This window comes from Lagopus leucura, unplaced genomic scaffold (genome assembly GCF_019238085.1).
Source record: "Lagopus leucura isolate 7727_CA_CO unplaced genomic scaffold, USGS_WTPT01 Super-Scaffold_100001, whole genome shotgun sequence".
In the NCBI taxonomy this organism is placed as follows: Eukaryota; Metazoa; Chordata; class Aves; order Galliformes; family Phasianidae; genus Lagopus; species Lagopus leucura.
The window spans coordinates 3,261,831-3,282,884 of NW_024962262.1; the positions used below are offsets into that span (position 1 = coordinate 3,261,831).

The following is a 21,054-nucleotide window of genomic DNA, read 5'->3' on the forward strand; positions in this document are numbered from 1 at the left end:
ATATTAGTAACATTAAAATGACTGTCTTTCTGTATCAGAAATGCTCAGATACTAACTAAAATATGACTTTAACTCAGAAGAGAATTAAAATTGGAATTACCTACAAAATAAACTATGATTTTTGATTTCTTGAGTAAGCAAAGCAGATAAATATCTAGATTGTAAAAGAAGAAAATCAAAGGCTGCAGAAAGCTAAATTCTTTTCTCCTCCTTTGCTTTATCAGAAGATTCCATCTTTCAATATTTTGTCAATCTTTTTGTGACTTTATTCAACATTCCTTTGGCAATTTATCTCCCCATTTTACCATCTATCTCCCTTTTTTCCATCTATGTCTCTCAAGTTTGCTTACTTCACTTTTTATCACTAGGATTCTTCTCAGTATTTAATATACTGTACTTAAAATATATTGTGGAGACTTTATCTCTTTTATATGTCTGACTTCATATTTTGATATTTCACAGCTGAAATGAAATGAGAACATTTACAAGACAATTTTCCCATCTTGAAATAGATTTGAACACTGGTAGATGTTTTGAAGTCTCTGGGGAATTTTATTCAGCTTTCTCCTTTTGATTCAGGTAATACATAGCCCTTGTACAAGGTGAAGTTCATGATGCTAAATCATGTTCAGAGAAAGGCAACAGAGCTGTGAAGGGTCTGCAGCACAAGTCTTATGGTTAGCGGCTGAGGGAAGTGGGATTGTTCAGTCTGGAGGAGGTTCAGAGGTGATCTTGTTGCACTCTACAACTGCCTGAGAAGAAGGTAGTGGTGAGGTGGAGATCTGCCTCAGCTCCCAGGTAACAGTGACAGGATAAGAGGGAATGGCTTCAAGTTGTACCAAGGGAGATTTAGGTTAGATAATTGGAAAAATTTCATAACAGAATTGCACTTAGAAAGTTGTATGGACTTTTCCTGAACCTGAACTTAGAAAAGCCTAATTTGTAGCTTTTTCTCTTCCTGGAGAAATATTTACATGTGAAATCACCATACCAAGAAGTAAATTCTTCTCTTGAAGAATCTAGTTTAATCTGTAATGCAGGTAGTAAACAAGCTGAGCATGCTACAAAGAATCTTGCCTAACAGCATATCAGGACCCGTACTTCAGAATGACCTGTAGTTTTCTTTCAATCTACAAGGAATAGTTTAGGTAATAGCCCTTACATGTCTAATTCTTTTTTCGTAAACTGTCAAATGGATGCAAAAGCTCTGGAACTTGTCAGTTGTTCATTGTTTATGGTCCAAACTGTAAATAAAGCTGTAACAGATGTGTAGGTAGCAGATACCAGTTATTAGAGCTTCCTGATAAAATATTCCAAGTTTTATTGTCTTCTGGGTTGGTTCTCTGGTGAAATCTCAGGCTACAAAAATTGATGGGTGTATGAGGCAATATTCTCAGTAACTGATCAGCAAATGATCTGTCTAATCTGAGTTTAAAATAACAAATAGTACATTCTATGGATGCTTTTTCCCTTGTTAGTCCAAAAAATGACCAGGGACATGCTTCCTGGAGATTGTAATATGCTTGTTCTTTGACTCTAGTAGAAATTGTTTTCCATTTCCTCAAAGTAGGACCTTTAAAATGCAGAAGTATGCAAAATACAAATCATACTGTTCACATTGCAGTATTTGATCCAGTGATGTAATTCAAATTTAATGTAAACTTAGGCTTTAGTATTAACTGCTTATTTCCATTTCTGTTAATATACTTTATATTAAAAAATCAACTTTGAGGTATAAAAGGTACATAGATGTTAAATGAGAGATCTTACTCTCAGTATGTTTTGGAATGTGTGTGTACTTCACTTGCAATTCTAGCTTTTGTTTCTTTATTTATTACTTCATTTATTTGTACAGCTAATGGAAAAATGAGGTATGTGTTTTGTAACTTTTGCATCTTTCCTGTTAGTTTAATCCAGTAAGTAGCATATTGATGAAAAGTATTTATACATCTTGCTATGTTCTTCATCTCCTGTGTTTTGGCATTACTGCTTTGTCACAGCTGCTGAAGAAACATAGAGGCAGTTGCTGCCTAAACATTTGAAGTTAACATCACCTAAAAAGGCTTCTACTGTACGTGTGTTTTGATGGTTTCCTTATGTGTCTAATACATTTTTAAATGAATTTGTTTTCTTCTGTGTAAATAAAAATGTGTGGTAACATTGTTATGTCAAGGACTGCAGTGCAAAAGCAGCACATCAGTTTGTGTTGTCTGATGCAAAAAATTCATCGGAAAAGGAGAGACATTTAAAATATGTCATGAGGTAGTATAAATAGGAATGCATCTTGCTTACCTCACTGCAGAAAAGGGAAGTGAATTTCAAATTTGCAGTTTACTTGTCTTTTCAAAAAAGGCACAATCGAGACTTTCTAGATTGAACACCAAATAATTGTTTCAGATTTTTGAAATCTTATCTGTGGTGAATCACTTAAATTAGTAGGGGAGACACAAGGGCTTACTTTCATCTCTAGCCTCTGTGTCTAGTTCCATTGCTGTTGGTGGTTTTTTTTTTTTCCAATATATTTTCAGCTTACTATTCAAAAAAGGTTCACAGAAGGGCATTATATCTCTCTATAATGTATGTAATCATTTAACAAGGCTAATGCACTACTTTTCAAGGTTCTCAGCCAACAGTGGACTGCACTCGAGAACGGGGTTATCTGTGTTTGTATGTTTTGTCATTGTACTTAAGTCTACTGTGTGAACTGGGAGTATGCCTGTAAAGAGACAGCAGCATTCCTCCTGGAAGTAGTTAGTATTTTAAGAAAAGTAGAAGCAAGCACGGGAAAAAGAGAAAAAGTTATGCCAATTCATATGCCTTTATGTGTTTAAATAGAGCTGCTGCTTTAGGCTGTCACAGACAGTGCCTCTTCCAGCACAGAGGACATGAAATACTTTTCCAGAGAACAACATTGAAGATAATGTTAAAGGACTTTTCCTGAAAGCTCTGCTCCTTGTAAAGCATAAATTATAGTGAGAAAAGAATTTCTGCAAGACTCATTTTGGCCTTGATGGTGATTACTCTTGTGTCACAGAAAGGATCACACACCTAGAAATTAAAAACATGTAAATGATTTTTTTAAAGATTTTTTTTTGCCGTTTCCGGAAGTTTTCGTGTTTGGTATAGATCCGCATGAGAGGATGACAGCAGACATTCTTTAATAATTTGTCTCCAGCAGAGGGACTGCTTCCATTTTCTTCACGTCTGTAAAGAACTTTCAGCCTTTCAGGATATTCACAACCCTTAGCCAAGATCTCTCAATTCCTCCTGCAGCCCTGGACCCCAGGCACTGAGTTTATTTTGTCATTCTGGTGCATCTGCCCCACTTCACTCCAGTGTAAAACTAACCAGAAAAAGGATAACAAGGGACTGGGAAAAAGATGTAAAAGTACTTGTGCCTACCAGTTCTTTGAGATTCCTTGTGGTGTTTCCATTAAAGGAAAACTGAAAGCCCAAAAACATATCATAGCCTTTGTACTTAAGAAATAATGTTGTATTGTACATGAAAAACTTACCTTCACTGCAGCTGAGAATAACAAACTACAGATCTTGTCTGTATAACTTTACATGGGAAGCATCTATTTTGTCAGATATACAAATGAGTTCCTTAATGTTAGCAATACCCAAAGACATGCAGGCCACTCTAAAGTAGACAAAATTCTAATTAGTCACCCAGGTTAAGAGTCATTTTAAACTTCTAGAGGTACTATGGGCTCATTCCATTGTCACTCGAAATCACATAGTCTTGCTTAAAGAACAAATGTATTTTCTTAAGAATAGAATATTTTCTGTAATTTACTTGCTGTAGGTTTCAAGACTTACTAATGATAATATAAATATAAGTGCAAGAGATTTTTCTCTGGAGGACAGCAGAGATTTTAATAGATAAGTGAGAATACAGAAGTAGTTCCATAGAGCTGTCTGGGAACTCACATTTCCTTATTTTTGTGTCTGGCGCTTTCTTCCAGGTCTGAATGTGTTGCTCTTGCAGGTGCAACAAATTGTGGTGTGGAAATACGATATGGAGAGTATGAATCTGAATGTCGTGAAACATCTGAAATGTCAAATTGTTTGCCAGGCTGCACAGCCTGATGAAACTACCACGTCACACACAACAGTTCTCTTCCTTTGAGCTGTCACAAGGTGATAAAACTTTTCCAATTTCAGATGATTGATTATTCTCTTTTACAGAGTCAGGAACATTTTACTGAGGAGTAGTTTTATAACTGTGTAACAGATGGCATTCTTGTTCACCACTTGGAGCTTTCATAATCTTGGTAATCTCCTCAAAAGAAAGTTAGTGAGATTTCTAATGAATTTATTCTGTACAGGAGAATAGTTTCTGCTTACTGTTTCGGAACTTCTTACTGTTCAATTCATCGTATTTAATTAAGACCACTTAAATGTTATCACAAACTCTTGTTAACACAAACCAGTGAGGGAGAAATAATTTCTGAAGTGGACGATAAGGACAATATTCACTTGTCTGTAGCTGAATTTCATCTTTATTTGTTTGGAGTAAGTCACGTATGTGCTAGCAAAGACTAATCCTCAGTTCTGAAGGCAAATGGCATGACACAGCTTGCATCTGTGCAACTAATTTTCATCTCCAGAAAAACACAGTGCTCTTTTGGGAGCCCTCATCTCTACTGTTCCCATAAAGTGGTCAAAAAGTGGCCCTGGTCATGCCTGGCAGGGAACCAGGGGGCAAAGGCTGAGCCATTCTGAGGCTTTGCTGTCAGCTGAACCTGCCAATATCCACAGTGCATGCCTTAACCCTGGCAGTTTTACTATTCTATATGTAAGGTAGGGGAATTCTTAGCACAAAAAAATGTCAGCAAATGAATAACAATATGCACCAAAGCAAATACGCATTTTATACCCTGTGAAAATCTCTCTGAACTTTCGTTGAACCCATAAGATCACAGTTCAGCATATATGAGAGAAATGTTTCAGCAAGTCTTGTCAGTTCTGCTCACAGAGATGAAGCACAATTTTCCCTGCATTAGGTTTGGGTCTGTAAGTGGAGGTGAGAGCTGAGGTCCTTTCACCCATAAGAATCTATGCTCTCAGTGGGATGTTTTCCTATACCTCTGCTGGTGTCTGTAGGGAAGATGGAGGAAGACTTGATTTCAAAGCAGTGGGAGCAAAAGCCAAACAAGGAGAGAAAAGATGTATGTAGGGACAAGCTCCTCAAAGAAGCAAAGGCTGGTTCTGGTCATCCAGGAGTATTGAGTCTAGGAGAAACACTGTAGACAGGAATAGATGTGTCAAAAGGCTGGAATTATCAATAAATTTAAATTTTAAAGGAACAGAGGAGACATTAGACAAGAACTAAAGATAAATATGGTGTAGTTGTTCAGCTATTTTGAGTAATCAGGACCAAGGGAGAAAAAGAGCCATAGAAGACTCAGATTGTTTAAGAGAAGAAAGGAAGTTGGTAAGACAGTAAGTAGAAGAAATTCAGCAAAACCTGGGAGTAGTGCAGTAGATTGCAAAGGAGAATGTCTCGAATAATTAAAAAATTGAGATAATTGCATGAGGGAAACAAAGAAAGTAAGCATAGCTATACTGCAGAAGAGCTGATCTGGTTTCTGGGACATATAAGACACTCCTACTTAATACTCAAGTAAACAGGAAGTATTCTGGCACAATATCTGGTTCATCCCTCATCCACATGAAAGACTAAGATCCAGTACTGCAAGCAGTTTTACAAAGATTCAAAGAGTAGAACTATGCAGATAAGTCAGTTTCATGTGAATAGTATGTTGAATTATTATTTGTTGTTGTTCTTTTTTGTTGTTGTTTGGTTGTTTGTTTATTGATCTAGGAAGTTACATAAAACATAAATTGAAAGACTGGGACATTCTAAAGGTACAAAAGTCAAGTAAAATCCAAATTGAGAGCTAGATCTGTACTAGTAATTGACAAATGACTCTGGAACAGTCAAAGGGTTGTCTGTCATCCATACTGTTAAGCTTTCTTATTCTCTTAAACAGGGTAGCTGCGTCCTTACTATCATTCATTAATAAATAAATCAATAATAAAACAATTGCAATGTTAAATATCTGCTAAGAATGTTTATGAAAGCCCTTTCCATTCTGTATAGATGTTATGATGGTTTGTTTCTAGTAGAGAACAGGAGACTGGCAAGGAAAGAATTACTACTGTCAGCTTCTTAGGTTTGTAAGTATGTCATTGAATCATTGAATTGTGGAATGGCTTAGGTTAGAAGGGGCCTTGAAGATCATCTGCCTCCTGCCATAAACGTTGTGAACCAGTTGATCAGATGACTCAGTTTTAAATATCATTTTTCCTAGGATAGTGGGATCTTGTGAGTTAATTTTGTTCTTGGCAAATAATATTTCATTGTGAGTAGTTCAGAAACTGCTGGCTGTTGGACTACAAAGTTCACATGCGTTTCAGTGCAAGTTCCCGGGCTTTAGTGCTTTTGTTACAGGAAAAGTGCCTGAATTGACTCTTCTACACTTAAAGGCTTGTTATAAACAATTTTATTCATTTTGTAAATAGTTTCAGTATCAAAATACAAGACTAATAGTCTCAGAGACCAGAGACCAGTTTGGGACCCCTCACTGCAAGAAAGATATTGAGGCCCTGGAACGTGTTCAAAGGAGGGCAACAAAGCTGGTGAGGGGTCTGGAACACAGGCCATATGAGGAGAGGCTGAAGGAGCTGGGAATGTTCAGCCTGGAGAAGAGGAGGCTCAGGGGAGACCTCATTGCTCTCTATAACTTCCTGAAGGGAGGTTGCAGTGAGCTGGGGGTCGGCCTCTTCTCTCGTGTCATTAGTGATAGGACCAGAGGGAATGGTTTCAAGCTACGGCAAGGGAGATTCAGGCTGGACATGAGGAAGTATTACTTTTCAGAAAGGGTGGTCAGGCACTGCAATGGACTGCCCAGGGAGGTGGTGGAATCACCGACCCTGAGGGTGTTCAAGGAAAGGCTGAATGTTGTGTTGAGGGACATGGTTTAGTGGGAGCTATTGGGAATAGATAACGGTTGGACTGGGTGATCTTTTAGGTCTTTTCCAACCTTGGTGATTCTATGATTCTATGATTCTATACCAGAAAGCTTCAACTCTAGTAAAGGAAATATACATAGGTTGCTTCACAGGTAATGCCTCCTATTTATTTCCATGGAATACAAAAGAGCTCAAGAACACGATTTGATAGAGCAACTTCTCAGCTACAAAACATTAATTTTAAACACAGGCACCATCATTGGCTATGCGTTCTCACCAGCTATGAAAACATCTTTCTTCTCAGAAAGATCTTCACCAGAAGAGATGAGCTGCTGTCACCACTACTAAAATGCACCACCCACCACCTCACTGTGCTCATATCCACTGTTTGGTCTCCACAAACGTTCAGCAAGTTGAATGTCGATGGGTGGCTTTCTGTCTGCATGGAGGAACGCTATGACACACTTTTTCGCTTCATACACACTTCCATGTCAAACACCATTGTGTCACACTGCCCCTTTGCTGCCATCTGTCGCACAGCAACAACATGTATCAGAATATTAATGGGAAGATTCAACCTCTTTTGCCATACCACCACCATCTGCCTCTGACGTCATGGGCCAACATCATACAATTGCAGTAATGGCAGCAACAGATTGCTACCTCCACTGGTGCAGATTTTACTAGCGCAGCGTGCAGGATTGAGTTTTAATGATTTAAATTGGATGCCTGGGATGTGTCAGATGTGATAAGAACATAAATTAGATACTGTAGATTGCAAATATCACACTTCTTTCTGATAATTAAAGCAGTTGTTTGATTTTACATATCTAAAGTTACAGAAAATTCTAGAATTCATTATATTATTCAGAATGTTGTCCACTAAGTTACTTGCAAACTAATCTAAGAATTCGATGTCAGTCTTTTCCAACGAGTTACCATAAGGCTGAACAGAAAGGACTTATCTGCATTGTGTAGTGTGCATGTATCTTCTGAATAAGAGAATAATTTAACTGTTGCTGACTAAAATAACTAAAATCCTAGTGAACAAAGACGACCTCAGTGAGATTATAGTAAAAGTTTGGTAATTTTGCAGCCATCTTCTGTCTGTTTCTCTTCTTGGTGTGTCAGCTAATACCCTGAACACACTGTAAAGCTGTATTACAAAGAATAACACCCCAGAGGGCCCAAAGAAAAGCTCTGTGATACCTGGAAAGATCAAATGATCAGAATAAGAGAGCATGCAGTGTTCAGTTCTCAGTGTAATTTATAATCCTGTAAGGACTATCATTTTATTATTTATAGATGGAAAATGTATGATATCCTCAAGTCATCCTTGGGCTTTTAATTTTGTTTTGTCCTTTTTAGTGAGAAAGCCATTTACACAGAAGACTAAATGCGCACCATTCTTATTTTCCATAAAGACAGGATTTTTATTAACTTCTAAGAGGAGGGAGAAGAAAGATTCTGCCAGCCTCAGTGGCTGCCTGTGTGTGCTGTTTTTCTTAAGGACATGTTAGCTCTCTGTATTCCTTGCCTTTTCCTTTCATCTGTCTGTTTTGAGATAGGTGCTGCAGAGCTTAAATTTATCATTTAAAGACTTGTCTGTTTCTCTTAGCATCAGGGTTGGATTTAACTGTGGTGTTATTTGCTCTTTCAATTCATTTAGTTGTTTTCTTTTTCATTGTGTTTATTTTGTAAGTTATCACAGAATATCTTGTTTATTGATTAAGAAGGAGATTTTATTATTGAAGGATTTTTAAGAGCCTATAATGCATTATTTATTATTCAAGAGTACAACTGATGTTTTAATTACTGAAGATAGAATTATTACTGCTACCAAGGAAGTTTTCTTAATAGTAATGTTTTCTGCATCCATATTTAATTCTTAGTTTTTCTGTTTATTATTTTCCTTCATTGATGAGAAAAAGGAATGAAAAGGGAATGGATAATCGTTCCCCTTTGATTCACTCTTGTATTTGTCAGGCACTGAGGTGCAGAACCCTACAAGTGCCATCATCTAAAATAATAAATGTGAGTGAAATGCTATGTTTTATTTTCAGGCTGATATTCCTGAGGTGCATCTCCACTATGAAGGGAATATCCCTACAGTGATTCAGGCTTCCCAGCAATAGCAGTGGGAGTTGCCTTTTCCTCTTATACTATAAGCTGTGCAGCATACTCCTCTCACTGTACTTCCTTGTCCTCCAGCAGAATTCTTAAATAGTAACTTTTCTTTCCTTCTCTTTTGACTTGTTCATCATTTTCAATAACAGATATAGGATAGGGATGTGGGAAGGAATGGCAGTGCACCAAGTCAGGAGGTAAAGGTTGAATGTTATGATATTGGAATTGACAGTGTTTATGTGCTCGCCACTAACAGCCTTTGGATGACTTCTGAACCCAACGTATGCAGCTGTATGTGACTGGAAGATCTGAAAGCAATTTCAAGTTTGTGAGTTCACTGGAATTCATTTCCAGTTGAATTACTGTTGTATCCTGAGCTAAGTAGCTTTTTAGGATTTGGGCTTGATTATGATCCTCAATTTCTCTCCCATTCCCTCAAAGGACAGCTGTAATTCTCATCAGTTTCTCACATACTGGTACATTAAGACAAGTGTTCTTAATTTCAGTTTTCTAAAATTTGCTCCATTTATCTATCTTGATGTTTTTTCAGGTAGATGACCGATGAACAGTATTTCCCTAAAATAGAATCATAGAATGGCCTGAGTTGAAAAGGACCACAATGATCATCTAATTTCAACCCCCGTGCTATGTCACCAACCACCAGACCAGGCTGCCCAGAGCCACATCCAGCCTGGCCTTGAATGCCTCCAGGGATGGGGCATCCACAACCTCCTCGGGCAACCTGTTCCAGTGTGTCACCACCCTCTGGGTGAAAAACTTCCTCCTAATATCTAGCCTAAATCTCAAATATCTATAAATATCTAGCCTCCCATCTCAATTTAAGACCGTTCCCTCTTGTCCTATCACTATCAACCCATGTAAACAGTCATTTACAAATACTACTAAAATAAATCGTGGAGTGGACAACAAGTTATAAAAGAGTGTATTTTTATGGAATCTGCACAGGTGGGACAGTGCCAGAGTGCAAGCATCTTAGGCAAGCAAGTGTAGATCTCTTATTTCCCTCTCCTTCATTTAAGAGGAAGGGAAGGTTACACTAAGAAGCCCCACAAGGCTTAACACCTATTACTGAGACCAAAGTCTCCTCTGCAATTTTTCTGCATGCTTATCAGTTACTGAGAACTGGAGTGACTTAATCCTTAATCTTCCAGATCAATTTGCAAGAGAGTAGAAGAAATTTTAAGTAGTTCCCTATTACAACTGGACAAAGAAAGAGGGTGGTGTGATGGAAGTTCTGCATATGCTGTCTTAGCTAACCTCTTCATTTTTCTAATCTCTTAACATCGTAGGCAGGTTGGTAATAGAGTCAGCATTCACAGAAACAAGTCGCCTCCCTACAAAAACTCTGGTAAGCATGTCATCAAATATGTTAAACTAAGCTGCATCTTGGGATAGACAAGAGACTTCACTATTAAAGTGCTAAAGTGTGTCTGTTGGGAAAGTTGTAGGAATTTTATCATGTTAAAAAAAAAATGTTATATTAAACTGGAAATCACCATTTTCTCATCCATATATATTAGCAACATTTAAGTAGAATGAAACTTCCTGCTCACCCAGGAAGTGTAGTATGTATATGCTAGAGGCAGAACATCTCATTAAGCATAAAACCTTGGTTAAGTATGTAGTAGTAAAATATTCCTATGCAACAGAACCACATTTTAAACTAGCTCCTTAATAGCTAGTTAATCATTTTGTTTTTCCTTTCTCACCAAATGCTTTCTTACCACTTTCCAAACACTTTCTTACCACTACTGCAGTTAGATTGAAGATATGTTGGAGTCATATATCCAAAAATTTTTACAAGGATGTAATAAGGTAAAGCATTTCTTGATTGTGAATGTATATGTAACACCAGTAGTTCCAGTGCTGTGTGCAAGACTGGGGAAGCTTCATCAAAAGTAGTTCCACCTACTGTTCAGCAAGTAACTGGTAGGCAAGTTGAGGACCTATATGATAATTTGTAACTTCTGTCAATGTTTAAGAAACCTTATTTATGTATTTGTCTGATAGGTAAAGGAAGGCAGTAGTGTATTGTGGAAAACTGCTGATTCAGTCGGCTAGGCCCAGGAGAACGTGCAAGTCCATGACCTTGAAATTGAGGGAAAGACTGAATTTACTGAGTCTAGAAAGCTAGCTAATAGGTTCTGTGAGCGAAGTTCAGACTAAGAAATGGATAATTGAAGACCAGGGCTTCCATGGTAACAATCTTTTAAATATTTTTACTCCTCTGTGCAAGGCCATGCAGAAAGAACATGATTAAGGCAGAACAGAGTGTATGAGTAACAGAAATGGCATATTCATTTTAACAGAAATGAAACCAGGTGTCTGATACTTCAAAAAGGTTAAAGCTTTTTAAACAAGACTGAGAGAAAGGTGAAAAATGCAGGGGAGCAGATTTTGGTGTGCTATGAAGAAGTCATAAAAACCACATATCTCCATCTATGGAGTAAAGCATAAGCTGGCAGTATGAAAATATGTGGAAGAATGAAAATAAAGGAAAACTATACATCTTTCTGTAGCTTTAAAATAAGACAGAATAAATAAAATGCTTTGCTTTAAGGAAGATAAGAAACTAAATGAAGTTTAATAGTCATATTAAAAGCGTAACAAAAAAAATGTCAGGGGTGACACTAAGATAAAAGCATATGGGAAAAGCAAGCAAGTGGTAGTGTATTCACAGAAGTTTACTACAACACAGACTGATGAAGCAATTATATCAATTAGACTGATTCCTCAATTACTGAATTATGCAAGCAGAACAGAATAATAATTGTATCATTAATAATATGAATATAATATTCATGTTGTATTATTTTGATATAGCAATGTGATTATTAATGATATTTAATTATAATTAAATAATAAATTAATGGAGACTAAATAATAAAGACTACACTGCCAATGACTTTACCTGAGTTTGCTGTAGTAGATCAGAAACAATATCAGAAAAAACGTATTTTTTTCTTTTACGTTCATGGCGTAAATGTCGTAAATACATCCAATAATAAGACTACAGTTTACAATCCCATCAATGACTGCTTTCAGGAGCAGTATCTCAAGAAGCAGAGTCATTTCCTGACTTAATTCTGATCAGTGCACAGAGTTTCTTTCATATTGTTATCAAGGGGTGTATTGAAACAATAGCAATATTGATGTTAGAGCAGATATCTTTGATGATGCAGCTGTAGCCAAAGAATCTTAACCATTGTTCTTAACTATAAAAAGGGACGTTGCATAAAGAGGAAGCACTCTATCAAAAGGAAACAAGATTTTGCTTGGTGACTATTTCAAAATATTGTGTTGAATTCTCATGGTAAATAGATACTAAAAAGTTGTTTGGATGAACCAAGAAGGTAAACCAGAATATGTAAGTGCAAGAGAAGTTATTAGAAGTAATAACACACTAGTTCTATCACATGGGAAAAACAAAGATAAAAACTCCATCTGGTCAAATGTAAAAACACAGTAAAGGTGTCCAAACAGTATTTTAGAACTTGAAAAGAAAAAAATAAATCTTTTTCTTAAGTTACATTTGTCTAGTCTTGCTTGGTCTTCTGAATCTGAATGAAGTATCATGACAATGATTTTTTCTGATTTACTTAATGTTTGGAAACTATATTAAGGGAGGAAAAATAAATCAAATGGAAAAATGGAAAACATTTGAAAAATATTTTTACTGTAAGTGAGATTCAAAAGCACACAGATATTCAACAAATAATAATTTTTAATATAGCCCATCATTCCATGCTGTCAGTGACTATTTTTCATCTGTTACATCAGTATAAACATATTAGTTATAATCATCTCAAGATTATTACATACATTTTCACTGCAAGGTATGCAAACAATCATCTAGGCTACGTGAATTTCTCTGCCTGCTTCCACAGATTATGCAGCAGGGATCCAGCACTTTTAAGTTGATGACATTAGTTTACAATTGAAACTAATATCCCATATAATAATACATATATATAATCATAGCAAATCAAAGCCAGGTAAGATTAAATATATGATGTTAGAGAAGTTTGAAAGGAATTAGAAACTTTTCATCTGGTCATAAGAGTTTGAACTTCCCTGTCTGTTTGAATTTGAATAGGAAGCATTTCCCTATGGGTTCCAAAGCTTCCTGATCACTCCTACTTTTTCTGTCATCAACCGGTTTTTCCTCCGGCAGAAGAATGCCACAGCAGTGCTAAGCTATTTCTTTTCTTCATCACCGAACTCTTCAGTGCCCAGATAGTGTGTGTGTAGTGTGCCTTTTATTGCATGCCTGAATGCCAACAAATTGTGAAGTCAGTCTTAATGTACTTGTGGTGTTCATGCTATATAATAATACACATCCAGACCAATATAGAATCATAGAATCACAAGGTTGGAAACAACCTATAAGATCATCTAGCCCAACTGTCTCCTCATCACCACTGCCACCACAAGCACTAAAGCATATCACACAGCATGTCATCCAGGCGCCTCTTGAACACTGCCAGGGATGGTGACTCCACCACCTCTCTGGGCAGCCATTCCAGTGCCTGACCACTCTCTGAGAGAAAAAGTTCTTCCTTATATCCAACCTAAACCTCCTCTGATATAACTTGCGGCCATTGCCCCTTGTCCTGCTCGTTGCCTGGGAGAAGAGGCCAAATCCCTCTGTTATATAAAAGCTTTAATGAAGATAATGTTCTGTGAAGATACTGTGTGCAAACTGTAAAATAGTTCTCACTTGCCTGAGTTGACATGTAATTTTATTTCACTTTACAGTTTATTTATAATGACAAAAGAATTTAGGGAAGGTTAAAATGATGCAGATGGTCTTTCTACTAACTATTATAGTTTTGCACTCTATCCCCTCTTTCAGCCTCACACACATAATCTTCTTGCATGTAAATAAATATCCTTTATGTAAAAAGAGAAGTTCCAATGACTGATGTGGTCTGATTTTTTTTCAAAAAAAATGTGTATTGTATGAGCATCAGTGGTGCAAATTTGTTCACAAGACTTCAGCAGTTCTTCTTAACTTTGACTTGAAAAGGAATTTTGAATGCTAAGCTTTTCTTCTCTGCTGAAAGTCCCAGTATAGTTACAAACAGTCCAAAGATATAAAATGATAGTAATTGTATAATTGTCAATAGAATTATAGTTGTTTATTGTATTAGTGAACTAAAGCAGTTTTATGTTTAAAATTTTGCTTTCCAATTGCTTGCTATTGATTGCTATATGACAGAAAGACAAAGTATTAATACAGAATAATCATAATTATCTAATCATAGAATGGTTTGGGTCAGAGGAATGTTAGAGGTCATCTGGTTCCAACCCCCTGCTATGGGCAGGGACACCTCCCTCCACACCAGGTTGCTCACATCCCCATCCAGCCTGGCCTGCAATGCCTCCAGAGTGGGGGCATCCACAGCCTCATTGGTCAGCCTGTTCTAGTGTCTCACCACCCCTCACAGTGAAGAATTTCTTCTTGATATCTAGTCTAAATTTCCCCTCTTCCAGTTTAAAGCCATTTCCCCTTGTCCTGTATAGTGACATGCCTTTATAGTATATCACTGTATGCTGATATGCCTTTATAAAAAATCCCTCCCCAGCTTTCCTGTAGGCCCTCTTCAGGTACTGGAAGGCCACTGTAAGATCCTGGAGCCTTTTCTTCATGCTGAAGAGCCCTAACTCTCTCAGCCTGCCCTGTAAGGGAGGTGCTCCAGCCCTCTGATCATCACTCCTCTGGACCCGCTCCACCAGCTCCGTGTTCTTGTGCTGAGAGCACCAGAACTCAGCACAGTACTCCAAGTGGAATCTCAGGAAAGCAGAGTAAAGGAGCAGAATGCCCCCCCCTCTAATCACTTAATGTTCATGAAGAAAACAGATTTTTGTGACCAAAACTACTGAAAACGTATTTTTACTTTATTTTTTTCCAATTCAATTAAAAAAAAAAAAAATCAAAAACACTTATTTCAATTAAAATAGTATTTTGTCTTCAGTAATCATATACATAACTAATTCCTGAAAATAACATGATTAACTCATGATTGCTCTCCCAAGCAGGCTTCTGGTAAGCCTGCAAATTCAAAACACTATCTTCATTAAATATCCCTGAGCTAGCAGAATAGCTTTTGAACTTAAGGCCCAAACTGACCTAAAGGCAACAGTAACATTAGTGATGGACAGTCTTTCAATATTTAGATACTAATATTAAAAAAATCCTGGATTCCTGGGCCCCTGTCATGGAAATCACAGAGACTAGTCTCCAAATCTTAGCTTCATTAAAAAATGGAATAGGTCCACGGTGATGTTCTTTCATGGCTACACATTTCCAGAAAGCAGTCTTAGTATCAAAGTGTAAAGAATTCACAGCTATTTCATCAGCAGCGTTTTCAAGTATCAGAGTTCCCCAGACACCCAAGAGATCTCCCCATGTAGGGCTTTTTCCTTTCAGTCCAGCTTCTTAAAACAGCTCTAGGCCATAAAGGAATTTCTCTTTGATTTCTACAAACAAACCTAAGGTTATTCTACATAATTTTGTCTCTTGAAAGTCAGTAATACCATCCGTTATAAAACTCAGAGTTGTTGATTCCTCCAGAAAAGGACATCCAACAGTATAAATTCTTACAGCATTTCACCTTTAATTGCTTGTTACTAGGCCACTAATTCTCTTAGAAATCATGAAACATTATATTAATTAGAAAAGTTGTATGTATTTCAGAGCAGGCCGTTGTCTAGGCCAACACTGTCCTTTCATTAGGACTAAAGCAATTTCCAGCAGTCCTAATGCTTGGGAACAATTGAACCATTTTTTGTCAAGAAAAAATAATTTGTGCAGGGACCAAAACTGCACTGGGAGATGTCCCCATGTGGAATTTCTGAAGGGCTGAAAGCAATCACAAAACTCATAGTTTTTTGGTGAAATGCATAATGGATTTTAACCTTGCCTCATTAAACGCCAGTACATAATAGATTATGCATAAAACCCTCCACTCACACAATATACATTTTACGACAGGGTGAAAACAGAATTGAGGAAAACAGGAATCAAGAAAATCCCATCTTCCTGTTAAATGCTTCTGGAAATCATTCCTGCAATTAATTTGACCAAATGCTTATGTCTAAAGTGTGTAGGTGTGAGGAGGTGCAAGTCATCCCAGGCAATCTTTATTCCTCTTTTTATGCAGAAAAGGTAATCACATTTCAGGTGCAGTTCATTGCATGTCTAACATATACATCTAAAATAATTCAGATACGTAATTCCTAGCAGGAGTGTATTTATCTCATTGACCATAAAAAGAATCCGAGTTGTCTGGCTCAGGTAGTGAAGTCTAAATTGTTGGTATTTCATGGTGAAATGAATCCCAACCTCAGAGACCACTGTGGTGAGACTGACGTAAGAACATGAAGATCTGAGAATTAATTTATTCTTTATCAGATTTTGTTTCTACTGAGAAATTTATCCTGAGGATGTAGGAAACAGGCACACAAGGAAAAGCTTAAGTGCTCCACCTAAAGACTTTATGAAAGCTCAGCTAACTTCATGAGATGGTGCAGTTTCTGAAGATTGCTTTTCCTACAGCCCTATTGAAATAACCCTTTAAGTATTCTTGGAAGGTGATTTTTTTTTTTCTTCTTAAAACAACAAGCAGTCTGTCTTGTGAAGGAAATTTCTGTTACTACACAATTTCTGTAGCTTTCTTCTGTCTTGTTTCTTGTTATACTGACATTTACCATGTGTGGACTAAAGGAAACAGTAAGAAACTCAGAGGATCCCCAGTGTTAGGATATTGGACTGTTGCATGATACTGTATCTGAGCAAAAACTGTACAAGTTATTTCTCTGAGTACATCTGTTTTTGTCAGAAGTTAGCAGTTAGTGCATCCTATGGTGTAAGTTACAATTTTCAAGAGAGATTTATTTGAACACGGGGGAAAAAAGCTTTTCTAAGTATTTTGTGAAGTCTATCATATGCGTAATTGTCCCAGTTTGTCTCGGTTGACAGAGAATTGTAAATTAGACTTATAATTGGAAACTACTTCTGTGTTAGTGACTTGATATGTTATATAGTGGTTAGCTGGACAACAGCAAAAAAATGTATATATATATAATCTGGTAGTTTTAAGCAAATGTAGTTCATACAGTGGGTATGAATGCCATCTTGTAAATCTGCATTGTTGTGCAGTAATGTTAGTATAAATTATTTCAGAATCTGTTATTCTCCGCTAATAAGTCATTATGCCATCTTCAGTATTTTGCACACAAGAAAATATTCACCTCCACAGTATCATGAGCAACTGGGACTGATAACAATAACAAATTAAGGAGGCCATTGCTTTAGCATAGTTACATTATGAACTGCTGATGATCAAATCTCATTTTTGTTATGAATAAACAGCAAATTATAACTTTTGAAATATTTTTGAATGTAAATGCAGAAATAAGATGAATGCTGCATTTGTACAAACAGAGCGTAGGCTTCTGTTTACTTGTAAACCTATTTTCTCTGGTTTGTAGCTTGATAGGAAGCTACAGAAACAAACAAACAAAAAAAAAAAAAGATGTGTTTCCAAGGATGGGGGTCAGTATTAAGAGCCACATGCTTGTCACAGACACAGGATGATTCTACAGGAGACCTGAAGGAACCCTTTCCATGACTTACAGAAATTCAGCAGCAGAACAGGATGTAATTTAATCACATTCTGAAAACTCTGTGCAGAGCAAAATGATCTAATTCCCAGGGGGAAGTTCTGACTAGAGAGGAGACCTCGTGTGGAACCTATCTTTTGAAGGCACTCTCATCTGAGAACATTACTTGGCTACTTTTGGATGTATAACACCAGTGGATATACCTAGCTCATAGGAAGTACTTAAAATACCTATTTTCTTTTTGATATGCGTGGTTGTTTGTTGTGAGTTTTTCTGTTTTGTTTTTTTTTTTCTTCATTTTATAGCAGTGGAAATGAGACAGATGTTACCCATTACTGTTCTTGATAAGCAGCTTAAGCTACTGAGATTTTTTTTCTTGTGTCTGAAGTGCAAGTTTTAAGGAATGGTTTGAATTCTTGGTGATCTCTGTGCTGGAGAAGTGGAAATTATTGAATATCCCTATGTTTTAAAGAAGTACAATTTGGTAAGATTTATTTAAATTCAGAAAATGCTTCTTTTAGACTTGTAATATAAAGTGGATATTGTATAAGTACTGTAAGTAACATTTTTATTGATAATATATCTGTATGAGTATATGAAAAATTAATAATTGTTTCCTTTCTATTATAAAGAACCATTTTGTTTCTTTACATACAGATTATGAATTCTGTCATTCCACTGTTATACAGCTAAGTTTTGCAACAGAAGCAATGCTTTATTTTTCACTGAATAGAGGAAAGAATACGTAGAATTCTTGAAGCTGCACTTGGCAAGGCACTTCTATCAAGTCTAGAAGTATTTTTACACTGTAGTAATTTTGTTCTATGTGCTGTAGATGTGACCCTATTAAAACTTTTGTGCAGGAAGAATCAGACTATTACGAAAAATTGGAGGGAATTGTTAACGTACTATATAGGATAAAATAAACTTGAGCCTCCTGAAAATAATAATTGACACAGTTCATGTATTGAAGCATTACATTGACTATACCAAAAAGTTATGACTGTAATTTAATGAGATATGATGAAATATTTTCCAGCTAAAATTGTAAGAGTTTATAGTACAATTAAATATTTATATTTTCCTTGTTTTTTACACACATATTTTATTTAACTCTAATAACTAAGCAGTCTCTTCTTTTTTCTTTACATAGCAGATGGTACGTGAACAATACACTACAACAACACCAGGCACTAGCCTAGAGAGGCCAAAGAATGAATATGTCTACAGAATTGGAATTTATGGTTGGAGAAAGCGTTGCCTCTACCTGTTTGTTCTACTCCTGCTAATCATCCTAGTTGTGAATTTTTCTTTGACAATTTGGATTCTTAAAGTGATGTGGTTTTCTCCAGTAAGTGTCCTTATTAATTTTCCATTATTTTCATATTCTCCTCTTTCTCCTGCCTCATCACTCCCCTTATTTCACATGCACATTGGCTTCTCTGTGTGCAATACGTGGCTCTTCTTTCTTCCTTCCCAAGTGTAATTTGTATTTGGCTGGTATATACATATGAATGCATACTTACATTCTGTCTTTGAGTATACATATCTGTAATGTCTGTATTAGTAATAACCACTTAAATTATTGAGGTTGTTGGTAACTTATATTGAAGCAGGTTCTAACACTATGAAAAAGAACATATTTTACTGTTGTCTCACAGTCTCTGTTTAGTTTATATTTTATAAGTACATGAGCTATAAATTTTCTCTCATATGCTGGAATTCACTAGTGCTAAAAGATTGCTTATAGTTGCTGGTTATTTCTTAATTTCCTTCTCCTATTTATCAGCATCCAACATTTGGCAATTTATTTGACCAATTAAATAAAGCTCAGAGGTAATTAATACTACTTCATGCCTGAGGCTAAGCAGATGTGTTATTCAGGAATAAATGTAATATTTTTCCTCTGTCATATATGTTTTAATATTTAAAATGTAATTTTGTGTGTAGTCGATTGAAGAGTAACTTTCGAAAGTCTGCAAGATGTAGCTTTAGTCAGAATGCAATAAAATGCATCAGTGAATATTGAAGCTGAGCTGATTTGTCCCTAACATGCAGTTATGATGCACAGATGATATGAATAGATCTGATACAAGAAAAACAATAATAGTGAATCCTTCCAGCTCTGCCCCTGCTGTTGAAGAAAGAGTGTTGTGAAGAAAATTTCCATTATCTATCATTATTACGCCTCTGTCTCTAAATGAAGGGCATTTTATCTTCTTAGAAGCATTTCTATACTCTACATTCTCTTGCTATAAAGAAAGTAGGTTAATTTTAAGTGCTACTTATGGACCCATTACTGCTGCTTGAGTTCCCCTCTAGTGTCTTCCCCCACATAAATTCTTTTCAGCTCTGTTACTGCCATACAGATTACAGTGTGGAACATCTTAGGTCACATATAATTTTTCTGTTAAGCAGTTCATATGGAAGATGAGCACTTAGTGCCTGCACATCGTGAATCACAAAGTGCATGAATAATTGTTAAAATAGTTTTCTATGTGGCTGAGATTTATATTTTTAATCAGATTTTAAATTTATTTTCTGTTGCTTTGGATTCTTTATCTGAAACTGGGTATTCTCTAGCATAGTCAGGACTAACAGAACAGCATCAGAAGCCCCACTTACAGGAACCACTATTTCCTACTAGGTTCCTGTGAAGAAGGCACCAAATGTGTCAAACTTCTGAATGTTCTTATGCCATGGAAACAAGAGCAGTTAATAACAGCTCAAGTAGGGCAGGTTTACATTCATCTGATGGATGGACTATGCATGCCATGGCTACAAAGTTTTTCCTAATTCTCCATTTAAGAATCTGTAATCCTGGCATACAACTTGTGAAATAGTGACTTAACAACACTGCCCTCCTTTGCGTGCGATAATGCTATGGAAATATAAAACTTAGCTCTAGAACAAGACTGTGCAAAGTGCATATAGATGCCGCAACCCTTGAGAAAAGTATGTATGTTGTCATTAAGAACTTGGAAGTTATTTTAATAGGATTTATCTGTTAATGTGAGAAATAACTTATAAGATACCAGAAATAGCATCCAAAGAAGTGCTGTTGTCATCTAAAAAAGAGAATTTGGATAACAACGTGCTCGAAGCCTAGAAGTGTGATGGAATTATCGTAGTCCTTTCCGCTATGTCTAAGGAAATACTGTTTATAAAAATCGAGGGTGACAACCACAGAAGTTAACAATACAATGATCAAATGTTTTTTCTGGTGGAAATAAATGTTAGGGCTCCAAGTTTTGGTTACCTGTTTGAAAAAGAGAGGTAACAGTATATTGTCAGAAT

At 36.4% G+C, this 21,054-nt stretch overlaps 1 protein-coding gene across 18 annotated transcripts in view; it reads left to right on the plus strand.

Moving 5' to 3' along the window:
* Positions 1-21,054, plus strand: part of SGCG (sarcoglycan gamma) — a 118,894-nt gene that overhangs the window by 39,394 nt on the left and 58,446 nt on the right. For 3 of the 18 annotated variants that reach the window (XM_042866444.1, XM_042866447.1, XM_042866446.1), the window contains 4 exons: positions 463-579; positions 3,969-4,143; positions 10,419-10,477; positions 18,911-19,108. In XM_042866444.1, the coding sequence (XP_042722378.1) occupies positions 4,092-4,143; positions 10,419-10,477; positions 18,911-19,108 (309 nt within the window). In that variant the 5' untranslated portion in view covers positions 463-579; positions 3,969-4,091. Of the gene's footprint in view, positions 1-462; positions 580-3,968; positions 4,144-10,418; positions 10,478-18,062; positions 18,242-18,910; positions 19,109-21,054 lie in introns of those variants that run through there. The other 15 variants (XM_042866451.1, XM_042866452.1, XM_042866453.1 and 12 more) reach the window with 10 other exon arrangements.